This window comes from Seriola lalandi, unplaced genomic scaffold (assembly GCF_002814215.2).
Source record: "Seriola lalandi dorsalis isolate HSWRI2012SDOR001 ecotype SW California unplaced genomic scaffold, Sedor1 jcf7180002054578, whole genome shotgun sequence".
Taxonomy (NCBI): domain Eukaryota; kingdom Metazoa; phylum Chordata; class Actinopteri; order Carangiformes; family Carangidae; genus Seriola; species Seriola lalandi.
The window spans coordinates 433,793-455,725 of NW_019525131.1; the positions used below are offsets into that span (position 1 = coordinate 433,793).

Consider the following 21,933-nt stretch of genomic DNA (forward strand, 5'->3'; position numbering starts at 1 on the left):
ATGACAGAGTCATTAAATACCCTCATATTAAAAAAGGAAAGACCCACTGGAATGCGGAAGTTATTCACCAATTAGTCTCTTGTGTTGTGATTGGAAACTGTTTAGAAAGATTCTTGCAATGAGAGTCATATCAAGGTCATATCAACCAGTATTCATCCTGACCAGGTCAGTTTTGTTAAGGGCAAGACCTCTACAGATAGCCTTAGGCACCTCTTGTACTTAATCTGAGATCATCCACTTTCCCAATAGGACATGGAACAAAGCTGGGCGACCCACTCTCATTACTTCTCTTCATTATTGCACTAGAACCTCTCACACAAGCTATAAGACTAAATGGAGCAATAACAGGTATCAAAATGGGTGGTCAGGAAATAAAATGTTAATCTTCGCAGATGATATTTTGGCCCTGTTGTCAGACCCACAAAGGTCGCTGCCTCCAATGCTGGATTTGGTCAGCCTATTCTCAGGCATATCCAGGTATAAAATAAACTGGACCAAATGTGAGGTGATGCCTTTATCTAAGTTTTGCTATAGAAGTCATTTTCAAAACTGGAAATTCCAATGGGTCCCAAAAAAATGTAAATACTTGGGTATACTTCTGAATCCAGGATTTGAAAACATTATATCTGATAACTTTGACCCAGCCTTGAACAAGATACAACTCCCTCTAAAGGGATGGAACAAACTACAGATTTCATTATGGGGGAGAGTGCAGGTAATAAAAATGGTTGTAGCTCCTAAACTAAACTACCTTCTAAGCCTGCTGCCACTTAGTGTTCCAGCTACTATATTTACAACTATAGGCAAAATGATTAGTCAATTCATTTGGGCTGGGAAAAGGGCTAGGATGAAACTTAAAAGGCTCCAGGCCAAAACAGATTCTGGAGGACTGAGCGTGCCTAACATGAGACTCTACCAGGAAGCCTTCACGGGTGCCCAGATCGTATCACTTCTCTCCAACAGAGAAAACAGGCCTGCTTGGGTAGATCTGGAAGGTGAACTGAATGCCCCATTTAAGGCTGTTGACTACTTGAGCCAATGCCCAAACACTAATACCCAAAACCCAGTTATCACTCACACTAGGAATATCTGGCATCATCTTCACAAGAAAGAGGGATCTCCCTTCTTCATAGGATCAGCTTCAATATGGAATTACCCAAAACTGAAAATGGGAAGGAAGATGTTCTTCTGGAAAGAGTGGCACTCAAGGGGGATTGAGTAAAGTGAATGTCTTTAGGCTAGGCTAATTGGATACTCTAAATTGACCATAGGTGTGGCTGTGAGTGTGAATGGTTGTCTGTCTTTATGTGTTTGCCCTGCGATGGACTGGCGACCTGTCCAGGGCGTACCCCGCCTCTCGCCCGAAAAGATGCTGGGATAGGCTCCAGCCCCCCCGCGACCCTACTAGAGGATAAGCGGTAGAAAATGAATGAATGAATGAATGTCTTTATCATAATAATACTTTTAGATACTTTTACATTTGAAGAACTTAAAGACATTTTAAACCTCCACATCAAAGACTTCTGGAGGTTCCTTCAGTGAAGAGATTGCCTTTCTAAGGCAGGCCCACAAGACACAAGACTACCTATTCAATCCCCTATATACTCCAAATTTAAACTGCCTAGCGATCTCCCGCACTTGGCAAGTAAAATCTACAATTATCTAACGGAAGGCCTTGTTATTGTTGTTTTGATTGTTTACTGTTGTGGCTGTTATTGATACTGTTGTCTATTTAGGTACTTATTATTATTATTATTATTAACATTGTTATTTTTATGATTATTATTATCATATGTCTTCTCTCATGTCTTATTCTCATTTACTTACCTCTTCTTTTACTATATTTGTACATGATCATGTATGTAGGTGTCTACTTCAATATGTACTGTCTATTGTTTGGATTGTGTTAATGTTTTAGCTTATTCAATTGTATTTATACTGTCTTATTCTTCATTCTTATGAGCAAGTGAGTGATCTATATAAAAGTTTCAATACTGCTGTTTCTGGTGTTTGAAGGAAACTATAAAAATCTAAATTGAGAAAAAAACAAAAAAACATAGAAGGACCCAAAACATTGCCATGTCAATCTAATTGTTGAAGATATTATGTAACGAAATATACAGAAAAAGGGCCACTTCACTCTGAAAATTTCCATTAGCAAAAAAACGAAGAGCATTTGTCAGTTGCACCACAACTGTAGAGCCCCATGTCAGCCTCTCCACAGCTGGTCAGCTAATTGCAGGATACCAAAACATCTTTGAGTCTGCCATAAGCCTCTCAATGAATAAGTTCCACCTGGCATTTCATTGGTTGTGTAAAAGTAACAAAAGAGGTGCGTCAATCTCTCCATCATGATATCAATATCAAAATCACCTCTTCATCTCTGACCCCAACCAAGGTCTAGAGAAACCTAGTGTCATGTTTGATGACCAGTTCTCCTTCTTTGACCATGTTGTGTCCGTCTCCTGGTCGTGTCTCTTTGCTCTGTACAACATCAGAAAAATCAGGTCTTAGCTGACTCCGTACTCCACCCAGCGCTTGGTCCAGACCATGGTTATCTCTCACCTGGACTACTGCGGTGCTCTCAATCAGCCTGAAAGGTCACGCCATTCATCGACCTCCACCGTCTATCCATGACCTCCTGAATCAGATTCAGTCTCTAATGCTGCCTTCAGAGAGACTTCTGGGACTGCTCCATCTACTTGAACTCAATCATTCAGCCTGATGCTCCTTCTCAGACACTGTGTTCCTCCAAGGAATGTAGTCTGTCATCACCATCCCTGCACAAGACAGTCTCAGTCCAGAATGTTCTGGTCTGTGGTTCCCTGATGGTGGAACAAGCTATCAAACTCTCAGAGCAGAGCAGTCCTTTCTGTCTTCAAAGAATCTGTTGAAGACTCATCTCTTCAGATAGCACCTCCTCTCCTAACACCTCTAACACCCTAACTGGCTCTTACTGTGAACTTTACCTGCACTTCTTTACCTGGTCTTCTTGCACTTATTAAAAAGATGTAGTACTTAATACCTACATTTACTCTTACAGCACGGAAGCTTTAGTGATGTCCCTCACTGGTCAGTCACTTTGGATAAAAGCTTCCGACAGATGAGTAAATGTAATTGTAATGTAAATATTACAGTATGTCACCTTAGATTTAATCAAGTTTTCCTGGGAAAAATGACAAAGCAACAGACAATAATCAAACCTTTAATCCCTCTTTATTTTGCAAAACAAGAAAAACAGTAATGTCTCACAGTCACAGTTGCTGCCCCTTCGCTCAAAGGGATCCACTCACATCCTATTGGAAGGAAATAGACAAAGTGTAACATTCTAAATCCAATTTCCATTTTGAAATATACAGTATACTAACACTGAAGTTGAATTCTTGATCTCAGATCTGTTTCAAATACTGTATGCCAAACTAAGAAAATCAGAAATTCAATAGCTGAGGTGAGAAAATGTGAAAGAGGAAACCAACAGACTACAACAGAGCTGTCAAAGCAATTCACACTGGTGACTTTCCTTCAGACATACTGCAATTCCCACACACAAACTTCATGTCATACCAACATCAGTATCATGACTGTTCATACTTGCTGCAAGCCCTTAAATCACATCCACACAGGTCTGACCGCTAGAACAACACAAGAAAAGCTCTTAAGATAGGATTATAACAGGAGGGTGGTTCCCAATGTTTTGTACATTTACTGTGTATTCATCTATCTACCAGAACTATGGAGGAACGAACAGTGGTTGTTTTGCTCTATGTGCTGAAACGTTCAAAGTGACCACGGCCTGATCACCGAGGTCCCAACTGTGTTGTACTTTTTAAACACTCTTCAGAGTTTTAACCCAATGTGAGCTGTGCAGAAGCAGTTTTACAGGATTAGTTGTTGTGCTGATTAAATCACAGCTTCTGAAAAAGAAGAATGTGCTTATTGAAGGTAGTGGCTGAAAAACTAGTGAGGTCGTCGTGTCAGAGACTGGAAACATGAGGAAAACTGAGGTAGCACAAGAGCTACTGTACACATGCTCTACAGCCAGTGTTTCCAGCAGATCATTTTCAAACCAACAGAAGCAGAAGGTAGACCTGAAGTCAGGTAATGTAAAGAATGCTGGTGATTTAACACCTACCCCCGCTTGAAAAGATAATACTGTAGGTTCACATCACAAGTGGCTGGGCAGTGATTAGGCTAACAGGATGTGGTGGTATTAAGTTCCACTGGAGTGACGTTTGAGGCGTAAACTAACAGGTAAAAACAGGTGAATGGCTCAGTTTTGTTCACATCTTTAAACAGATTAGACTTTACAGAAGATAAAGCAGAGCTCTGTTGAACTACACACTGGGTTCATCAGGGTCTACAGAGACAAGACATGTAAGTCAATGTGGAGTGTCACAGGAGTGGGCTATATGGGCCAATGCTAACACTGTGGGATGACAGTTATATTGTACATTGAGTGTCTTCAGAGTGAAACTACACATCAGTCCGTTGTGTTTCAGGATGAAAGGAGGAAGGGAAAGTGTTGGAAAAGGCACATCCTCTTCTTCCTCAGGACATAAAGTCATCATTCAGGAGCTGTTTACTGCGTTGAGGACAGAAAAACAAAAGTCAATAGGACTGTACAATACTTCTACATGGATACATGCCACCTTGTTTTCTACATCCCTACTGTGCATTTGACCCTGGAGTATAACAAATTGGATGTGAATTGTAGGACTTAATTGTAATCACAAGTACATCATGTTAACTACCATGCTAGAAACAGTCGGAGGCTCAGTACCTTTGTTGGAACTACTGCATTTGCATCCTAAGAAGACGTCGCCTACCCTGAGTGGCAAAATATAGAGATTCATGTTAGAGTTTTCGTTATAGCCCGGAGTGTGGGGGTTGAGGGGGGATTTCTTTCTACATCTAGTTATACTGAAGCACCCTGATAATGAATACCGGTCATTTCAACTCTGTTACACTGTACAATTAAGTCTGAGAAATGTAAGTATTGTATTCTTGTCACTTCTATACTGATCAACATCTGGACTTGAATTCTTTAATCAGTCCAAGAGGTCAGTCAATAAAAGTTATGTATTACCTCAGAAGCAGGGGCATCGTCATCATCTGGAGATGGGATGATTCTACCAGTCATGGGCCCCACTCCCAGCACCTTAGGCCTCTTTTCTGCTTTAGGTGTTCCTTCCAAAACAACAACAATGTACTCTCTCTTGGGATCTTCCACCACCTGTGCAACATCTACTGGTGCTGAAGCTTCAACAACTGCTGCAGGGGCTTCTTCAACCACTGGTGCATCCTCCACTGCTGCGGGGGCCTCTTCAACCACTGGTGCATCCTCCACTGCTGCGGGGGCCTCTTCAACCACTGGTGCAGATTCCACTGCTGCGGGGGCCTCTTCAACTACTGGTGCAGCCTCCTCAACCACTGGTGTAGGGGCCTCTTCAACCACTGGTGCAGCCTCCACTGCTGCAGGGGCCTCTTCAACCACTGGTGCAGCCTCCACTGGTGCGGGGGCCTCTTCAACCGCTGGTGCAGCCTCTTCTGCTGCGGGGGCCTCTTCAACCACTGGTGCAGCCTCCACTGCTGCAGGGACCTCTTCAACCACTGGTGCAGCCTCTTCTGCTGCGGGGGCCTCTTCAACCACTGGTGCAGATTCCACTGCTGCAGGGGCCTCTTCAACTACTTGTGCAGCCTCCTCAACCACTGGTGTAGGGGCCTCTTCAACCACTGGTGCAGCCTCCACTGCTGCGGGGGCCTCTTCAACCACTGGTGCAGCCTCCTCAACCACTGGTGTAGGGGCCTCTTCAACCACTGGTGCAGCCTCCTCAACCACTGGTGTAGGGGCCTCTTCAACCACTGGTGCAGCCTCCTCAACCACTGGTGTAGGGGCCTCTTCAACCACTGGTGCAGCCTCCTCAACCACTGGTGTAGGGGCCTCTTCAACCACTGGTGCAGCCTCCACTGCTGCGGGGGCCTCTTCAACCACTGGTGCAACCTCCTCAACCACTGGTGTAGGGGCCTCTTCAACCACTGGTGAAGCCTCCTCAACCACTGGTGTAGGGGCCTCTTCAACCACTGGTGAAGCCTCCTCAACCACTGGTGTAGGGGCCTCTTCAACCACTGGTGAAGCCTCCTCAACCACTGGTGTAGGGGCCTCTTCAACCACTGGTGAAGCCTCCTCAACCACTGGTGTAGGGGCCTCTTCAACCACTGGTGCTGCCTCCACTGCTGCGGGGGCCTCTTCAACCACTGGTGCTGCCTCCACAGCTGTGGGGGCCTCTTCAACCACTGGTGCAGCCTCTACTGATGCAGGGGCCTCCTCTAGTGGAGCAATTTCTTCTACAGGCTTTCCTTCTTCTGGTGCTGGGAACTCTTCCTTAGGTGCAACCTTAATGTTGGCAGATGCAAACTCTTCCTTCGGTACCTCTAGGGTAGAGGCAGCTGCCAGCAGCACTGCAACACAAAATCCAGCCATCCAAACATCACTGACGCTCAAGTTATAGTCTCACATTTAGCACACACAACTTGTGGTGGTTAGCCAAGGCAACTTGTTGGGCATTTGTCAAACCCCTTTAGTGACAAAGGATTTAGTGGCAGAAAGGTGAACCCACAGAGGTTGAAGAAGTTGATGAGAAACCAGGAAAGTGTGTTAGTCAGCAGGTCTACTGATACAGCACCGAAAACCAGAGTGTAAGTAAAGGAAAAATATCAAGCTTCCCACATGCTAATAAACACACAAAAGCAAAACAACAGCTATCAATAGGTCATTTTAGGTGGTGTTTGGACTGAACTCTTTGAAATTGAATGAACCTAAAAGTGTGTCCAGTACAGCTAATATTTGTTTTCTAACAGACATGTAACCTTTTTTTTTTTTTTTTATAAAAGTTTCTTAAATTTGACTATTGAAGATACAGGATGAACTGGTTTGGACATTTTATAGTTGAAAACAAAATCACTCATCCGAGCTCTCTGGTGGACAAATGATGACACCGTTTCAAGGTTACATCACATATTTAGTATGTCAGCACCAGTGGCCGAAACATACAGCAGCACAGATATAGAGCATCTGTGAGAAGCTAAACATCGGTCAATATAACAGAACAACATAACATATTACCTAAAGGCCAACATAACACTAGTTACCCCAGCACGCCGCCGTGAACGAGTCCCAGTGTGTCTGATACACAACGTACTGAGGAGGACGTGCAGCGGAGAGCCTCATTACAATACACATGTTCACTTATGCATGTTGTCTGAAATGGTAAAGCAAATCATCTCTATTATATGGAGAAAATGAATTGGTAAATTTGGGATCAATGGTTTAAATGTGTTTACTCGAAGGCCACAATACGAACTATGGTAAAAAGACGAAATGAGACAAATTAAAGACGGCAGTAAACCTTTCCAGTTTGATAAAAGCTTTATTGTATGGCTCTATGGATTAGCATGAACTGTTAACAGTGCTCATTATCCAGTTACGAGCAAAATAAAATTATGATCACATATGGTTTGAATCACTCTTAACCTAATGAGTTTTTAACAGCTTCTCTGATTCGTTCACATAACACTTATGGAAAAGAACACACTGCAGCAGTTACAGAGTTTTTACACAGTCTCTGCGGATAAACACAACTGTACGACACTAACAGGTGTGTACCTGCTCTGTGGTACGTGGCAAAGTAGTACAACATTACAGAGGTTTATATCAAAGAAATACACTGTTTTGTCAAATCTGAGAAAATAGCATCAGGAACTTGATAAGGATTTGATGAGCTCACATTAGAGGGTGTTCCTGCATGTTTTAGTTGCATGTGGTTGGTTTAAACTGATACAAGGCTTGTGATTGATTCAGATGAACAAGCAGGTTTTATCATGTTACCTGAACAAAAGCAGTGATCACATTTATTTCACCCATAACTGCAAATGAGCGTCGCATAAAGACCTCACTGCCACTTTGGAAATGTCTTGGTGTGCAGCTGTAAATCATGAACCTGCTGAGAAGGTGGTCTTACCGGTTTCAGCATCTCTAGGCTGAATAAGAATCGGAACAAATGTAGACATCATCCATTGTGATCTACGCTGCACATCAACAAAATGTCAAAGTTTCCTTCCATTCATTTGCACACCGTGCTGCCCACTGTACCAATTCCAATAAATACAAGAGAAAACAAAACAAAGGTCAATACGAGGTGAACCTAGGCACCTGAGGAGAAGCAGCTAACCTCTAGTGGATCTAAAGCCTGTGACTGGAAGTTACCCGTTTTACTGTTCCCAGTGTTGTGAGAGGAAAAGGGCTCTTTAATGAGGGTGGTTAGAGATAGTCAAGTGTGTGTCTAGTAGTGTGTGTCTCTCCCTGTGGTGAATGTGTGGACCCTCAGGCCTCAGAGGCAGCTGCCTCCTCCTCAGAAGAAGTCGTACCGTTGCTTTCGGGGTCCTCAGCAGTAACGACGGCCGGTTCTGCGACAGCTTGGGCGGCCTCCTCGACCGCTTCAGCCACTTGGGCGATTTCTTCTGCAACTTTCTCCACTTCCTGCGCAGCCTCGGCGACGCCCTCCGCCACCTCAACAACGACTTCAGCAGCCTCGCCGACTACCTCGGCGACTGCCTCCACAACCGTTTCTGCCTCGCCGTCAGCAGCTGCAGCCTCCTCCTCTCCCTCAGCTGCTGCCGCCCCCTCCTCCTCTCCATCTGGAATACAAGCAGCAGAGGGAGGAGAGTATTAACCACAGCATCCAATTCACAGACCTAACACATTCTGTTATCTACTACAGAGCACAGCCAATATCTCCATGGTCTCTCTATAGCCCTGAAGCCCCCACCCTCAACACCATCATTTCACACAGTGAAACATGGAAACAGATAATCACTCTCTTCAAACTTGATACATCTTAATATTTAAAAAGTATTATTGGGTTATTAATACATCATCAGTAGCTGAGTTTCCATCCGAATGATTTTTAATTCAGACTCAATCGTAGATGGGCTGTCACATTTCATTCTACAACATTTGACCGTTAATCTCACTGAACTGAAGATTCAGACTGGTCAGCTGGTTTGGTCCTTCGATCATCTACTGACCAAACTGATGTCACTGCTTCCTGTTGAAAATTCACAGTCTAAGTAAAAGTTGGTCATGTGTACTGTCGATGTTGTATTTACTTATTATTGACCAATCAAAACAGTTGCTCTCTTCATTAACCTATTAAAACCTGGTTGTGACGTGTGTATACTGGAAAGCGACGGTTGAAGGGGATGGCTGCCATGATGTGATGACGTAGATTCTATGTCGACGCTTCCTACTGTTGCAGTTCACCCTACTATGGGTAAAAAAATACTAGTTTGCAATGTGATACGTTAGAGTTAGCAGGTAATTATATATTCCTGTCATATTTGACTCTGTCATTTCATTTATATTCAATCATACTATCAGTAGTTTCATTAATTATGATTATAGTTAATGATACCTGCTAATTTGACAGGTTTTTCCAGTTTATTCATAGACATGTCAGACAAACTGTTGTTAACCTGCATCCTCCCTCTTCCCACAACCTGACTGTGCTGTGTTGATGAAACCATGACGCTGTCTGTGGTGCTGAAGTAACAGACGGATTTATACAAACTCCTCATCTGATATCAGGTTTGTCTCTAAAGCAAAAATCAAGTTCTGCTAAATGTTGCTAAGTGATATTTGATTTCCATCTCTATGGCAATGCCTTGGAATGTATGCGGGTGCCGTAGCCATCACTTCAACCGTCGCTGCTTAAAGCCCCTAAAGACTGTTTGATACAGTAACACAACAAAGTCACTTTGACACAATGAATGAGCAACAACATTGTTTAGCATCAGGCTGCTGTACCTGACTTTTGTTGGAACCAATTAGTTAATTAGTTTCATTCACTGAAACTTGTTTTGGAGAAAAAATAAAATAATTAAAAAATGACAGCCCTAAAATGTCTAATGCATTTTGTGTTCAATGTGTTTGTGACTGTAAGATTCATTAGTATGTTTATCATCATACTTCACCTGCGACATGCAGGTCTCTGCTGTGATATTTACTTTGTCAGACTCAGGTTTCTATCAAACTGTGTCTGGATGGGAACAGACAGTTGGATGGAAACAAAGCTACAAACAGCTGATCATCTTTTCCAGCCTCCTCAGAGGCGACACATTCACTACACAAACTGCATGCAAACTGAAAGACAAGGGGAGGAAGGGAGGGAGGAAGGGAGGGGTAGGGGAAAGAGAGGAGTGCGGGTTCAGGTGCAGGGTAGAGGGGGTGAAGTTGAATCTTGGTTCTTACCATCCAATAAACAATCTATGAGTTATCTGGAGCTCTGTAAGTGAGTCTGAGAGAGAGACACTGAGCAGCCTGGGGAGGTCTTTATCTGGGAGGGCCCAACACCATGAGTCCACATTCAACCATCAACTGACTCATCAAAATGCACTGAGAACAAAAACTGAACCACAGCTGCCAAAGAAATTCAAAACTGACCAAGAATCTGAAAAGACTTGTGCAGTCACTTGAAACTATCTGTTTGACAATGAGCTGCATTAAATAACTACAGGCACAGAAGTCATAGATGGTCATAGTCATGTACTTCCTGTTGTTTGGAGTGTACTTAGCCTACTTCAGTGTAAAACTCAAAGTCAATGAACAGATAAACACTGGAGCTGGCTGAGCTCAGTCAGGATTAAAAAGGAGGAGGCTTGGAGCCATTGAACTGCTAATCTGCTATCTTATCTGGTCTTTTAGCTTAATGCTATATTAATGCTATTGTTATTTTAACACTTGAATGGCTCTGCTGTAGTGGCCTCTTTGTGGCCTCCTTGACTCCAGAGACAGTAGATAAACATGTACTTTCACTTTGAATACCATCACTCACAACATGGTAATGTGTTAGCATGGCTAGCCTTGCTCATCAACTGGCTAATGTCCCACAAAAACAAACTCAGTTTTTAACATTCAGAGCCAGAATGTGGTAACAGAGATATAGTCCATCAACAAAAGGAAAGTCTATTTGTGGATACTTCTGTCAAGTCCATTTATTGTCTTCACAGATTTACACATTAACATTTAGCAGCACAAGGCAAAACAAAGGAAGAGCGCAGAATCAGTGTCCTTCACAGAACTGTCCACTGGTTCTAGGCCGTGTAGAGGACTCTGTCTTAGCGGTACAGGAGAGGAGGAAAGGAGGAGGGAGGGATTGGATCCAAAGAGTCCAGTTCTAGGATGAATATCCGGCCACAGAGGACCTTATCTTTACCATTACACTGAAAAGAGTAAAGACACAGAGTTAGAGGAACGGGAAGAAGAAACTTTTTAAAAAGCTACATTCAGTTTACATGTCACTGTCAATCTGAAGTCAACCACACAGGCTAAGGATGAAAAATGATACAGGCTGACAGCAAGATGCAATGGATGTCAATGACAGCCAATTCATGGTTTCCACACCCACGCACTGTATGTCTGTGTAAAGTCTGTGATGTAAAGTCCTCTGTAAAGCCTGAGTTATGTAAAGTCCTCTGTAAAGCCTGTGTGATGTTAAATCTGTGATGTAAAGTCTGTGTGATGTAAAGTCTGATGTAAAGTCTGTGTGATGTAAAGTCTGTGATGTAACGTCTGATTCAAAGCCTGAGTGACGTAAAGTCTGATGTAAAACCTGTGTGATGTTAAATCTGTGATGTAAAGCCTGTGTGATGTAGTCTGTGATGTAACATCTGATGCAAAGCCTGAGTGATGTAAAGTCTGTGTGATGTAGTCTGTGATGTAAAGCTTGTGTGATGTAGTTTGTGATGTAAAACCTGAGTGATGTAAAGTCTGTGATGTAAACCCTGTGTGATTTGTGATGTAAAGCCTGAGTGATGTAAAGCTTGTGTGATGTAAACCCTGTGTGATGTAGTCTGTGATGTAAAGCTTGTGTGATGTAAAGTCTTCTGTAAAGTCTGTGTGATGTAGTTTTTGATGTAAAGCCTGTTTGATGTAAAACCTGTGTGATGTAGTCTGTTATGTAAAGTCTTCTGTAAAGCCTGTGTGATATAAAGTCTGATGTAAAACCTGTGTAATGTAAAACCTGTGTGATGTAAAACCTGTGTGATGTAAAGCCTGTGATGTAAAACCTGTGTGATGTAAAACCTGTGTGATGTAAAGCCTGTGATGTAAAACCTGTGTGATATAAAGTCTGTGATGTAAAGCCTGTGTGATATAAAGTCTGTGATGTAAAGCCTGTGTGATGTAAAGTCTGTGATGTAAAGCCTGTGTGATGTAAAGTCTGATATAAAGTCTGTGATGTAAAGCCTGTGTGATGTAAAGTCTGTCTGATATAAAGTCTGTGATGTAAAGCCTGTGTGATGTAAAGTCTTCTGTAAAGCCTTTCACGTAGACTTAAGTGCACATACAATGTTATCTTTGGACTTTTTCATGTTGTTCCAAATACATGTGTCAGGAGGTCGTCACGCAGCTGCGTGTCCATATACATACACTCCTGATCAGAGTGTGAAGAGACGTCTGTTTGACTGGGGGTAGTGGAAACCATAAACTGGCCTTCAGATATTATGTGTCTCAGGGCACAGACATCTTCAAAAAAACATCATCATAATAAGATTTATCTATATTATTTATATCTCACTTATTTGCTATAAATGACTCGAGTTTGGAAGAAAAGGTAAAATGTAGCTTTTATTTTAGGTCCAAGAACTTATCTTCTTCCTCCAATAGGAGGTGTGAGGGACACAGTGGAGAGTGGGAGGGAGAGAAAAGAGGGACCAAGGCAGGAAAATGGTTTGGTGACCAAGCCTTTTGACTAGTGGGCTAAAATCAGGAGAGACTGAGTATGATCAAGTCCTACGAAGAGGTGGATATGTTGTATATATACACACATGATCTCAAACCAGCACTGCCGCAGACAAGATCTCAAACTATAGAGAAGAAGAATGAATTGCTGCTATGAGAATTTAACTGAGCGAGCAGTTTATCCTTCTGGACCACTCAACCAGCACATCTCACTTCATTCTCACTGTCCTGGGACTGAGGAACTCTTAATTATACGAGCTCCACTCTTACAGTAACATAACAGTTAATTCACTCAATTATATTGTAAGACAGTACAGTACAGTATGTTGTTGTTTGTTTGATCCGTGTTTGAATAAAACTTTACACTATAAAACATTAGGAATCATTTTGTCTGTTAGATTTGTTAAATTAAGAACGTCCTGTTAAAAAAACCCAGCACTGGACATCAGAGAGCTAGAGGAAAACTGAGGTTGGCGTTAGCTCAGTACAGCACTGAGACCATGATGAGCAGTTTATAAGCAGCCTGTCTGTTATGTTCACCTAATGTTAGTACACGCGTTTAATCTCACTAGAAACACAGATGAGAACAGTAGTTCTGAACTTTTACCTGGACAAACCAAATCAGTGACATAATGTGATCACACATTCACTCCATTAGAGTCAATTCATAATTCAGAGGCAACAATCTGTACAATATTTATATGTAATTGTTAAATCTATGCACTTCTGTTCCTTCTTTAATTATAAGTTTGAACGCTTTGATTTTACCAACCCGTAACTACAAATCCACTTTGAGTGCACAGCTGAGGTTTAAAAGTTCACTACAACTCAGGTGAGTTCCTCCTTTATTTTATATATTGTACACAGTATCTACAATCCAACTGGATTACTTCATGTACCAAGAAGATCTCTCAGCTTGAGGAGTGATTAGAATAATCAATAATCCATATTTCATCTGTGTTCTTATGAACCTTGGACTGACATCCACATTGCTAGAAAGAAGATGAGGCCTCCTTAAAGAGTTAAAGAGTCTGCAGCACTGTGCTTTGAAAAGGCTTGACCATAAAGAGTGATTTTAGCTCAGCTCATCGTCCACTGTTAATACATCCAGTCACTTCAGGACTTCCCTTACGAATGATTGGATTCGCACTGATAAGAAACTGGTTTATTTAAAAACAATATGCGCAGAAGTAAAACAGGACGACTGACGCCGCGGTGATGGAGGACTAATTCAATATTTAAGTAATAAATGCTACTGAGTTGTGTTTGCAGAAATGTGTTTTTGCATTTCTGCCCAAAACAGGCAACATAACCCAGAAGGCTTCTGTGATGAAAACAGTTTCTAACTTAAGAAAACTTTATCTGAAAAGTTTTATTCTAACAACAACATCAAGAAAACAAAGGCGGGATCATTTAAAGTGGTCTCATCTTAAACATCAATCATCTAGATTTGAATAAATATTCAATACATTACAGTTATATAGTTCAATATATTTTAGTTATATCGAATTGATTCTTACTTGACGCTGGCAGCCGGAGGAACATATTGATCATATTGGCTGATCAATGGGCTTTTTCCTACATCATTTTACATATGATATTTTATATCCCTTATATATGCCCTTAAAAATACACTATCCATTCCGACACCTTCTGTATGTGTGTGTGTGTGTGTGTGTGTGTGTGTGTGTGTGTGTGTGTGTGTGTGTGTGTGTGTGTATGTGTGTTCTCCTTCCCACTGTTAGCTGTCAAATCTCTGAACTATGATAAAAGTAGTGATTAGTGTGATCATGAGGAACTCACTGAGGAACATGCATCATCAGTGCTCAGTCATTTGTCAGGCAGTGATAATGAATGACAGGTGTCTGAAGAAGGAACTTACCCTCTTCATCATCCCTACCTGCAAACAAAACAGAAACAGTGTGGGTCAGTTTCACATAGAAAGAAGCCACAATGAGTTACAGCCAATGAGCATTAAGCTAAAGTCTAGTAAACTAAAACACATGGTGTATTTACTGTTGCTATATGTAGGTAAGTAATTGTTGCAAGTACTGTTTAATGTCAGTTTCACACAGAAACAAGTCACATGAGTCACAGGTCAGCTGATGTGTGGATTAGTTTGTTTCTTCAAATGAGAAATCATTGTTTGTTACCGTTGCAGTAATCATTTACATTGTATTACAGTTTAAACACAATGGTTGTGACACATTTGAACCTGTTTGAACCATTTTTAATCTGGTTCTATTGAACACAACCTCCCTGTGTAAACGTGGTTTGTTCAAAGAACATTAGTTTGAAAATCCAACAGTGTCTGCTTTCCATCACACAGGGTTTATCCTCTGGAGAGCCTGAATATGAAGTTAAGTTCTTCTCATTAGATTAATTAGGTCAGATAACCACAGCAAAAAAGACGTCACAATAAAGACATTTAACATCAACAAACTGCTCCTCAACATCATCAACCATCAGGAACTGGGTGCAGCAGGTGACACCCTCTGATCCTCAGCCCTGTTTTAACAGAGTTATGATAGGAGGTATAAAAGGTCTCCGAGTACAGGAAGTCCACGAGGGCGGTACCTGCAGCTCCGCCCTGCTGGCAACCCACAATCCTACTGGACACTAACAACCTTTACAGAAACCATTACCAACCCATTATACCCTGCTCAAAAAAATGAAGGGAATACTTAATCATCACAGTATAACACCAAGTCAGTTACACTTCAGGGATATCAATCCGTCCGTTTAGGAAGCAAAAGTGATTGTGAATCAGTTTCAGCTGCTTTGGTGCAAATGAACATGACAACAGGTGCAATGAGGCAAAAGCAAGACAACCCCCAAAGGGAACGGTTCTACATGTGGTGGCCACAGACAGTCGCTCTCTCCTGATCCTTCCCGACTGATTCTTCTCTAGGTTTGTGTTTTGTTGGTGTCCTTGTCACTACTGGAAGCATGAGGTGGTACCTGCAGGTCAATCGGGTTGCAAGAAGGTTTGCTGCGTCTCTCTCACAGTCTCAAGAGCATGGAGGAGATACCAGGAGACCGGCCGTTACACGGGGGGAGCTGGACAGGGCCGTAGAAGGGCATCAACCCAGCAGCAGGACCGGTACCTGCTCCTTTGTGAGAGGAGCAACAGGAGGAGCACTGCCAGAGCCCTACAACAGGACCTCCAGCAGGATACTGGTGTTCATGTTTCTGACCAAACTGTCAGAAACAGACTCCATGAGGGCGGCATGAGGCCCCACGTCCTCTAGTGGGACCTGTGCTCACAGCCCAGCACCCTGCAGCTCGACTGGCATTTGTCAAAGAACACCAGAACTGGTGGTCACAGGTCCCACAAGTCATTGAGGTCACAGGTCACATTATGCTCCTTCTTGGCCACTGACACACAAGACAGTCTTAGTCCAGACTGTTCTGGTCTGTGGTTCCCTGATGGTAGAATAAGCTACCAAAGTCTATCAGACCTCAGATCTCTTCAGAGTGCACCTCCTCCTAACACCTCTAACAACCTAACATGTCTAACTACCTTTTACTGTGAACTCTACCTGATCTCCTTCACTTGTTACAGAGATGTAGTACTTAGTCCTTACAGCAAGGTCTCCTGCTGCACTGAAGGTCTCTTTGGATAAAGGTGTCTGTCAGATGAGTCAATGTAACTCTCTGTACTCTGCTCTGGTCAGCTTCTGCTCAGTCCTGACTCTTAGACCTGAGACCAAACAGTTCAGTCCTGGTCTCATCAGAGCAGAGAATCTGGTTTCTCTCAGTCTCAGAGTCCTTTAGCTGCTTCTTTACAAACTGTCAATGAAGAGAGGCTTCGTCTGGACTCTCTGACATGAAGACCGGATCAGTGGTGCCATAGTGTCAATGTGATATTTCAGTTTTTACTTTTTAATACATTTGCAAATATGTCTAAAATTCTGTTTTCACTTTGTCAGTATGGAGTACTTTTAAACATAAACCTGCAACATACCCAGTGCAGTAACTCAGCTCAGACCTTTAGAATATTGTACATTCTCAAATTATGAAGGAACAGGATATCATGGCCTAATTATTAGGTCTCTCGTTAAGTCTCCACCTCTTAATAAAGACTTCATGGTTCTCTCAAAACCACTGAAAAAAAAACTGGAGACTGGAGACAAGTTCTAGGTCTCATTTCAGCTATAAAAACAATATAATCCTGTCATTGGTACAGGTTTGTTGCTCTTTTGGTTTAATAATAGTGATGAATTAAACATAAATGTGATTCAATGAAAGATACTGATACAGTACTGTTTAATTCAGTGAAATGGTTTTATTACAGTTCTAACCTTGAAGAGGTTTAAAAATTCCCTCTTGCATTGATATTTTTTTCATTTCTTTGTTAGACATGATTTCTGCACCAGGAGCTGCCGACAGTACGACTCATTAAATGTCCTCACACATGGAGCAGAACAAGGTATGTGAAGGTATTGATTATTTGGTGGTAGATTCCTGTAATTGGAGTTTTATTTGGCTATAGATCTGCACTGTTATTTATTTTGAGGGACTACAGAATTATGGAAAGAGGCAGAACTGGTTTGCTGTGTCAGGGTCGGCTACAATAAATAAAAGTCTGTCACCTGAATGTTTTAACATTGTTTTGTAAAATAACAAGGAAAGAACATTTGATCAGGGAGTTGTTAGCGTTGCAGATTCAGGCCAACCTGGAACCAGATCTAAAATAAAACTGGCTATCAGAACCAAACCATCACAAGGATTACTCTACTCATGCCGTCATGTTTAACAGTGGAGGGGACCAGGGACCAGATGCATAAATGATGCGTACACACAGAAACCATGTGTATGCCATTTCCCGCACATAAACTGGTCTTTATAAACACAGTGTGAACACGTCACACATTCCTTTGACCTTGAGAACACACGGTTTTCCAAAGAGATCCAAGTTACAGTGAAATGGAAATACACAATAAGATATGAGATAAAACAAACAACTTCATGGAGCTTCATTATAATTTTTACCGTTTACACAGAAATAACAATCTTACATTCATAAACAGGAGTACTTGTGTTTGTGTTCAATGTTTCCTTTATCATTGTTTAATATCCTGATTATTTATTGTGAGTCATTGTGTAACAGCAGTCTCATGGTACAGGTGAGGAGTACTTACTCTTTGGTGGCCATGGTTTAGGTACCCACTCTGTCTTGGGTCTGGCCTTGATTTGTGCAACACGCTCGTTGTACCTGGCGCCGTCTGTGGACACGGTGACGTATGCCTGTGGAGAGGGAAAACATTTCTGATCTCCATCACATTTAACACATCACATCATTTGTAGGAAATTTGAACATTTTATTGGGGAACTAATATCAACCTTATTCAGTGTATTATTTATTTAGTGCAAGTCTCATCAAATGTGTTGAAGCTGAAATGATGAACAGACCGAAACCAACTTACATATGACACAGCACCAACGAAGGCTCCACCACACAGCAGGGTGTAGACTATGTTCTGCCCTGAACCACCCGGAAGTGAAGACATCTGCCGCCGCTGCACAGCTGGAACAGGTTTAAAGTCACATGTTAGACTGTGCTCAAACCTGCTGTTGATTATTTGATGACTCAGGTAAGATTCTGACTTTGACCTTCGAAGTATCAGAGGAGGTTCAAGGAGGACAGATTCTCTGAGAACAGACTGATTATAGATGATTTGAGGAGTAAATCAGAACAACTTGTGATCGTGCAAAGTCTTTGTTTCCATGTATCAGTAAATGGAAGATATACTACAGGACAGGGAAATGTGCTGCACGAGCCCATAATCTTCAGCTCTCGGTGAGAAAGCACCCTGAGGCTCATGATGCCTCCCACTCTGATTGGATTTAATGCAGCAGATTTAGATTGCCAAAAATATGCCTGTCAACACTTGTTTGACATCTGCAAGGTGATGCTTCTTACTCCACACCCTTAGAGAGAGGGTAGCATCTGGTTTTTGTTTGTTATTCTAACTTTTTCAAAACATGTTGTAAGCACTTTTAAATACCAAAGGGAGGTTTGATATATAAATATATATAAAGCTGAACTTTCAGGTGCTAAATTCCAGTCAACTAGTTTGACTCAGTGTTTCCTCAGTGTCAGTGTTTCTTCTCTGAGGGAATCATGAGTCAGCACCTTATGTTGCGTCACTTATATAATATACAATCCTCCTGATCAGCTTTCACTGAAACACTGAAAACACTTCGATATACAGAGTGAAGCTGAACAAAAAGTCAACGTCTGAAATTACTATGAAAAAAACAAACAAAAACTACACTGACACGTCAGTTTGACTGTGATCATGACTGGACTCCATTCATGAAAACTCCAACAGCAGCCAAATTAATTCATGAGCAAATATAGATTTGTCAGACTAAAGAAACAAATTGTTTCCTGTGACTTAATGAGGTGAACACTGTCACATTATGAAGGAGTTGTTCTTGTGGGATGAGAGAACCTGGAGGCATGTGCAGTGTTGAGGGTATTAACTCCTCATGTTCTCAGGAACTGACAACTTCCACCGCTGATATTTCCACAGGCTAATCAGCTTCCGGCTGAAGGTATGGGTTGGGGGGGGATAAGGGGATACAGGTCAAGATGTCACAGGATCAGACCATGATACCCTCCTCTGGTTAAGTGGGACCACTGGGCAGGAGAAGTTACAGTCTCTGCTGCCCAGTGCATCTGTGTCATCATTGAATGGACTTGGAGTCTAGTGGACATTCCTGCAATGTAATCTGTTTAGAGGTGTCGAGTGGAGCCTGGCAGCATGACAACAGGAAAGCCCCCGAGGGAGGCACATCTATTTGCCAGGAGATGTAAGCCAAGGGGTGTTTCCTGAGGCAGCCAGGACGTGGTGGACTGGAGAGGGGTAGTCTGGACTTTAGAAAAGAGGCCAAGCCTCAGCACCTAAATGATACAGAGAGAACTGATCTTTACCATGAATGTAATGCGACCATCAGAAGAAAAACTTAGCATGATAGCTAGCTAACACACCTTCAACCAAACATGGCCTTTAGAGCACAAAACACCAGGTCCACTTCCTGTTTACCGATTGTTCAAAATTCTACAAAATCCAGAAGTGGACCTATGGCTGGCCTTGTGTCTGTTTCGTATTTAGTGCTTTATTGTTTAACACTTTGAGCTTGGTTTGTGCTTCATAAATATATTTTACTAACTAACCCACCTCATGTTAATGTTTGTATTCTGCGTCAAAAACACCACCTGACCTAAGACACCTGTACAGACTGGTTCATTCAAAGTCCCAGACCCTGATGTGAACAGAGTCCCAGACCCTGATGTGAACAGAGTCCCAGACCCTGATGTGAAGTTCCAGACCCTGATGTGAACAGAGTCCCAGACCCTGATGTGAACAGAGTCCCAGACCCTGATGTGAACAGAGTTCCAGACCCTGATCTTAAACTATCAGATTCATACTGACTGACAGCAGCTCGGGGCAGTCAGAGTGACTTGATTGAACACTGACAGCTTCCCAATCATTCGCAATTATGTGACGTCAGCAGACAGGAGAGCAGCTCCACCGACCAGCTAATGGGGCAAGCTAACAAATGTGGAGGAATGGCTCGTGCCTTTGCCCTTTACATTAGACCACCGTCACCCGCGAACACCACGTGACCCACAGCGTCAACCATGTTTCCAGCTACCTATAGACTAATGAAGGTCACTTACACATATACCAGTACATTACTGCTTCAGTCAACAGGGACGTTTATATTACACATACATGATATACATCGCGTCACAGAGAAGAAGCCGGACGTGTCTTTAATTGGTGTTAATGGTTTGGTCCTTGGTTACTCTGGTTTAACGTGTAACACATATGTTCAGTATGAGGACAGAACTGTCTGCTGCTCTGTTCTACTGTCACAGTGTGTTTAATGTCGTGATGAACACCGGCTCAAACGTCACCTCTGTGAGAAAAATAAAACGGTCTAACAAATTACACAACTCACACGCGAGGGACAGAAATATACCACAAAATCCTTTCAGCTAAACTTAAGCCAAAAATCCAACTTGACCTTCATGTAACACGGACAGACTCTGCTATCCTCCATGATGCAGCTATGGAGGCAGATGAACACGAGGACACGGTGTACAACTGCATCGGTTACATCAGCAGGGGGCGGGTGGTACACATCAAAGACAAATCGTTACATTCAAGTACAAAGATCATGGAGAATTTATCACTGTGTGTTCCGTTTTAATGCTTTTAGCTTGGATGATGAAACTCACCCTCCCGAGGCAACCTGTAGGCTGCTCTCCGTGCCAGAGGCCCACACCTCTGCCAAGCCACTCTGCAGGAAAACATTGCTGCTCTCCAAGTGCTCCTGTGGAAATGCTGCAGCTTCAGCAAATGCTGGATGAATGGCTGCTCTACCCTGTTCAGAGAAGCGTGCGAGGAGGCGGAGGATGGACCTGCCCTCGCTTACGCAAGTATGTTGTGCTGTGCTTTTGTATGAGGGATGGTTAATGCCACAAGGCAACAGGTCAGGAAGGAACAGGAAGATGACATGTATGAGGAGTTGTTAGGACCCCGGAAAAATACATTTATTGAGTGATCACTTACAAGCTGTCTTTTATGGTTGACCTGAGAGGTCAAAGCACTGCAACTTAAGAAAACACATGCAAATAGACAAATGCGCTGCAAATTCAGAAAACATCTTCGTGAATTTGACAACAGATGTGCTGCAAAAACTCAAAACACAACAGAAGTGTTTCCAGGGGACACTGAAAAGTGATAAACCTGGCTGGGACTTGTTGTTCATTGCCCAATTGTGACTTTTTAAGTTAAAAGCTTTGAATAACAACTGTGTCCAAGCAGGTTCATCACTTCTTTCTTTTTAAGTTGTGGGTGTGAGCTGATGTACATAGAGCTGACCACTTGTGATCAGATCACTGAAGACGCATGTTATTGCAGATCTGAACAGGGCCTAAATTGGCAACACTGGAAAGGCAAAGCTCCTGTCTGTGTACCAGTCAAGGTAGTAGTAGATGATCCAGCCAATGGATCACACTACTATATTCAAAAATATGGAAATACAGACATAAATACATACATCTTGAAATACATACATAAATGAATAATTGTTTAAATAGATAAATAATTAAATGA

At 42.3% G+C, this 21,933-nt stretch overlaps 1 protein-coding gene across 2 annotated transcripts; it reads right to left on the reverse strand.

The window, feature by feature from the left end:
• Positions 1 to 3,199: 3,199 nt before the first annotated feature.
• Positions 3,200 to 21,260, reverse strand: mgarpa (mitochondria localized glutamic acid rich protein a). 2 transcript variants are annotated; one of them, XM_023417805.2, is made up of 8 exons: positions 21,054 to 21,260; positions 18,226 to 18,326; positions 17,941 to 18,046; positions 14,679 to 14,696; positions 8,425 to 8,694; positions 5,087 to 6,459; positions 4,781 to 4,827; positions 3,200 to 4,582 (listed from the first exon to the last, which is right to left on the reverse strand). In XM_023417805.2, the coding sequence occupies exons 1-7, from the start codon at positions 21,127 to 21,129 to the stop codon at positions 4,792 to 4,794; spliced, it is 1,980 nt and encodes a 659-aa protein (XP_023273573.1). In that variant the 5' UTR covers positions 21,130 to 21,260; the 3' UTR covers positions 3,200 to 4,582; positions 4,781 to 4,791. The 2 variants fall into 2 exon arrangements, with proteins under 2 accessions (XP_023273573.1, XP_023273574.1); XM_023417806.2 differs by lacking the exon at positions 4,781 to 4,827.
• Between the last annotated feature and the right edge of the window lie 673 nt (positions 21,261 to 21,933).

What these genes read in the sequence shown, in the direction of transcription:
- mgarpa (XM_023417805.2), bottom strand. Translation starts at nt 21,129, where the DNA reads ATGTTTTCCTGCAGAGTGGCTTGGCAGAGGTGTGGGCCTCTGGCACGG. An exon ending in TCGTTGGTGCTGTGTCATAT is followed by an intron (nt 18,047 to 18,225) that starts GTAAGTTGGTTT and finishes CCCTCTCCACAG; the next exon opens with GCATACGTCACCGTGTCCAC. An exon ending in ACGATGCCCCTGCTTCTGAG is followed by an intron (nt 4,828 to 5,086) that starts GTAATACATAAC and finishes TTTGCCACTCAG; the next exon opens with GGTAGGCGACGTCTTCTTAG.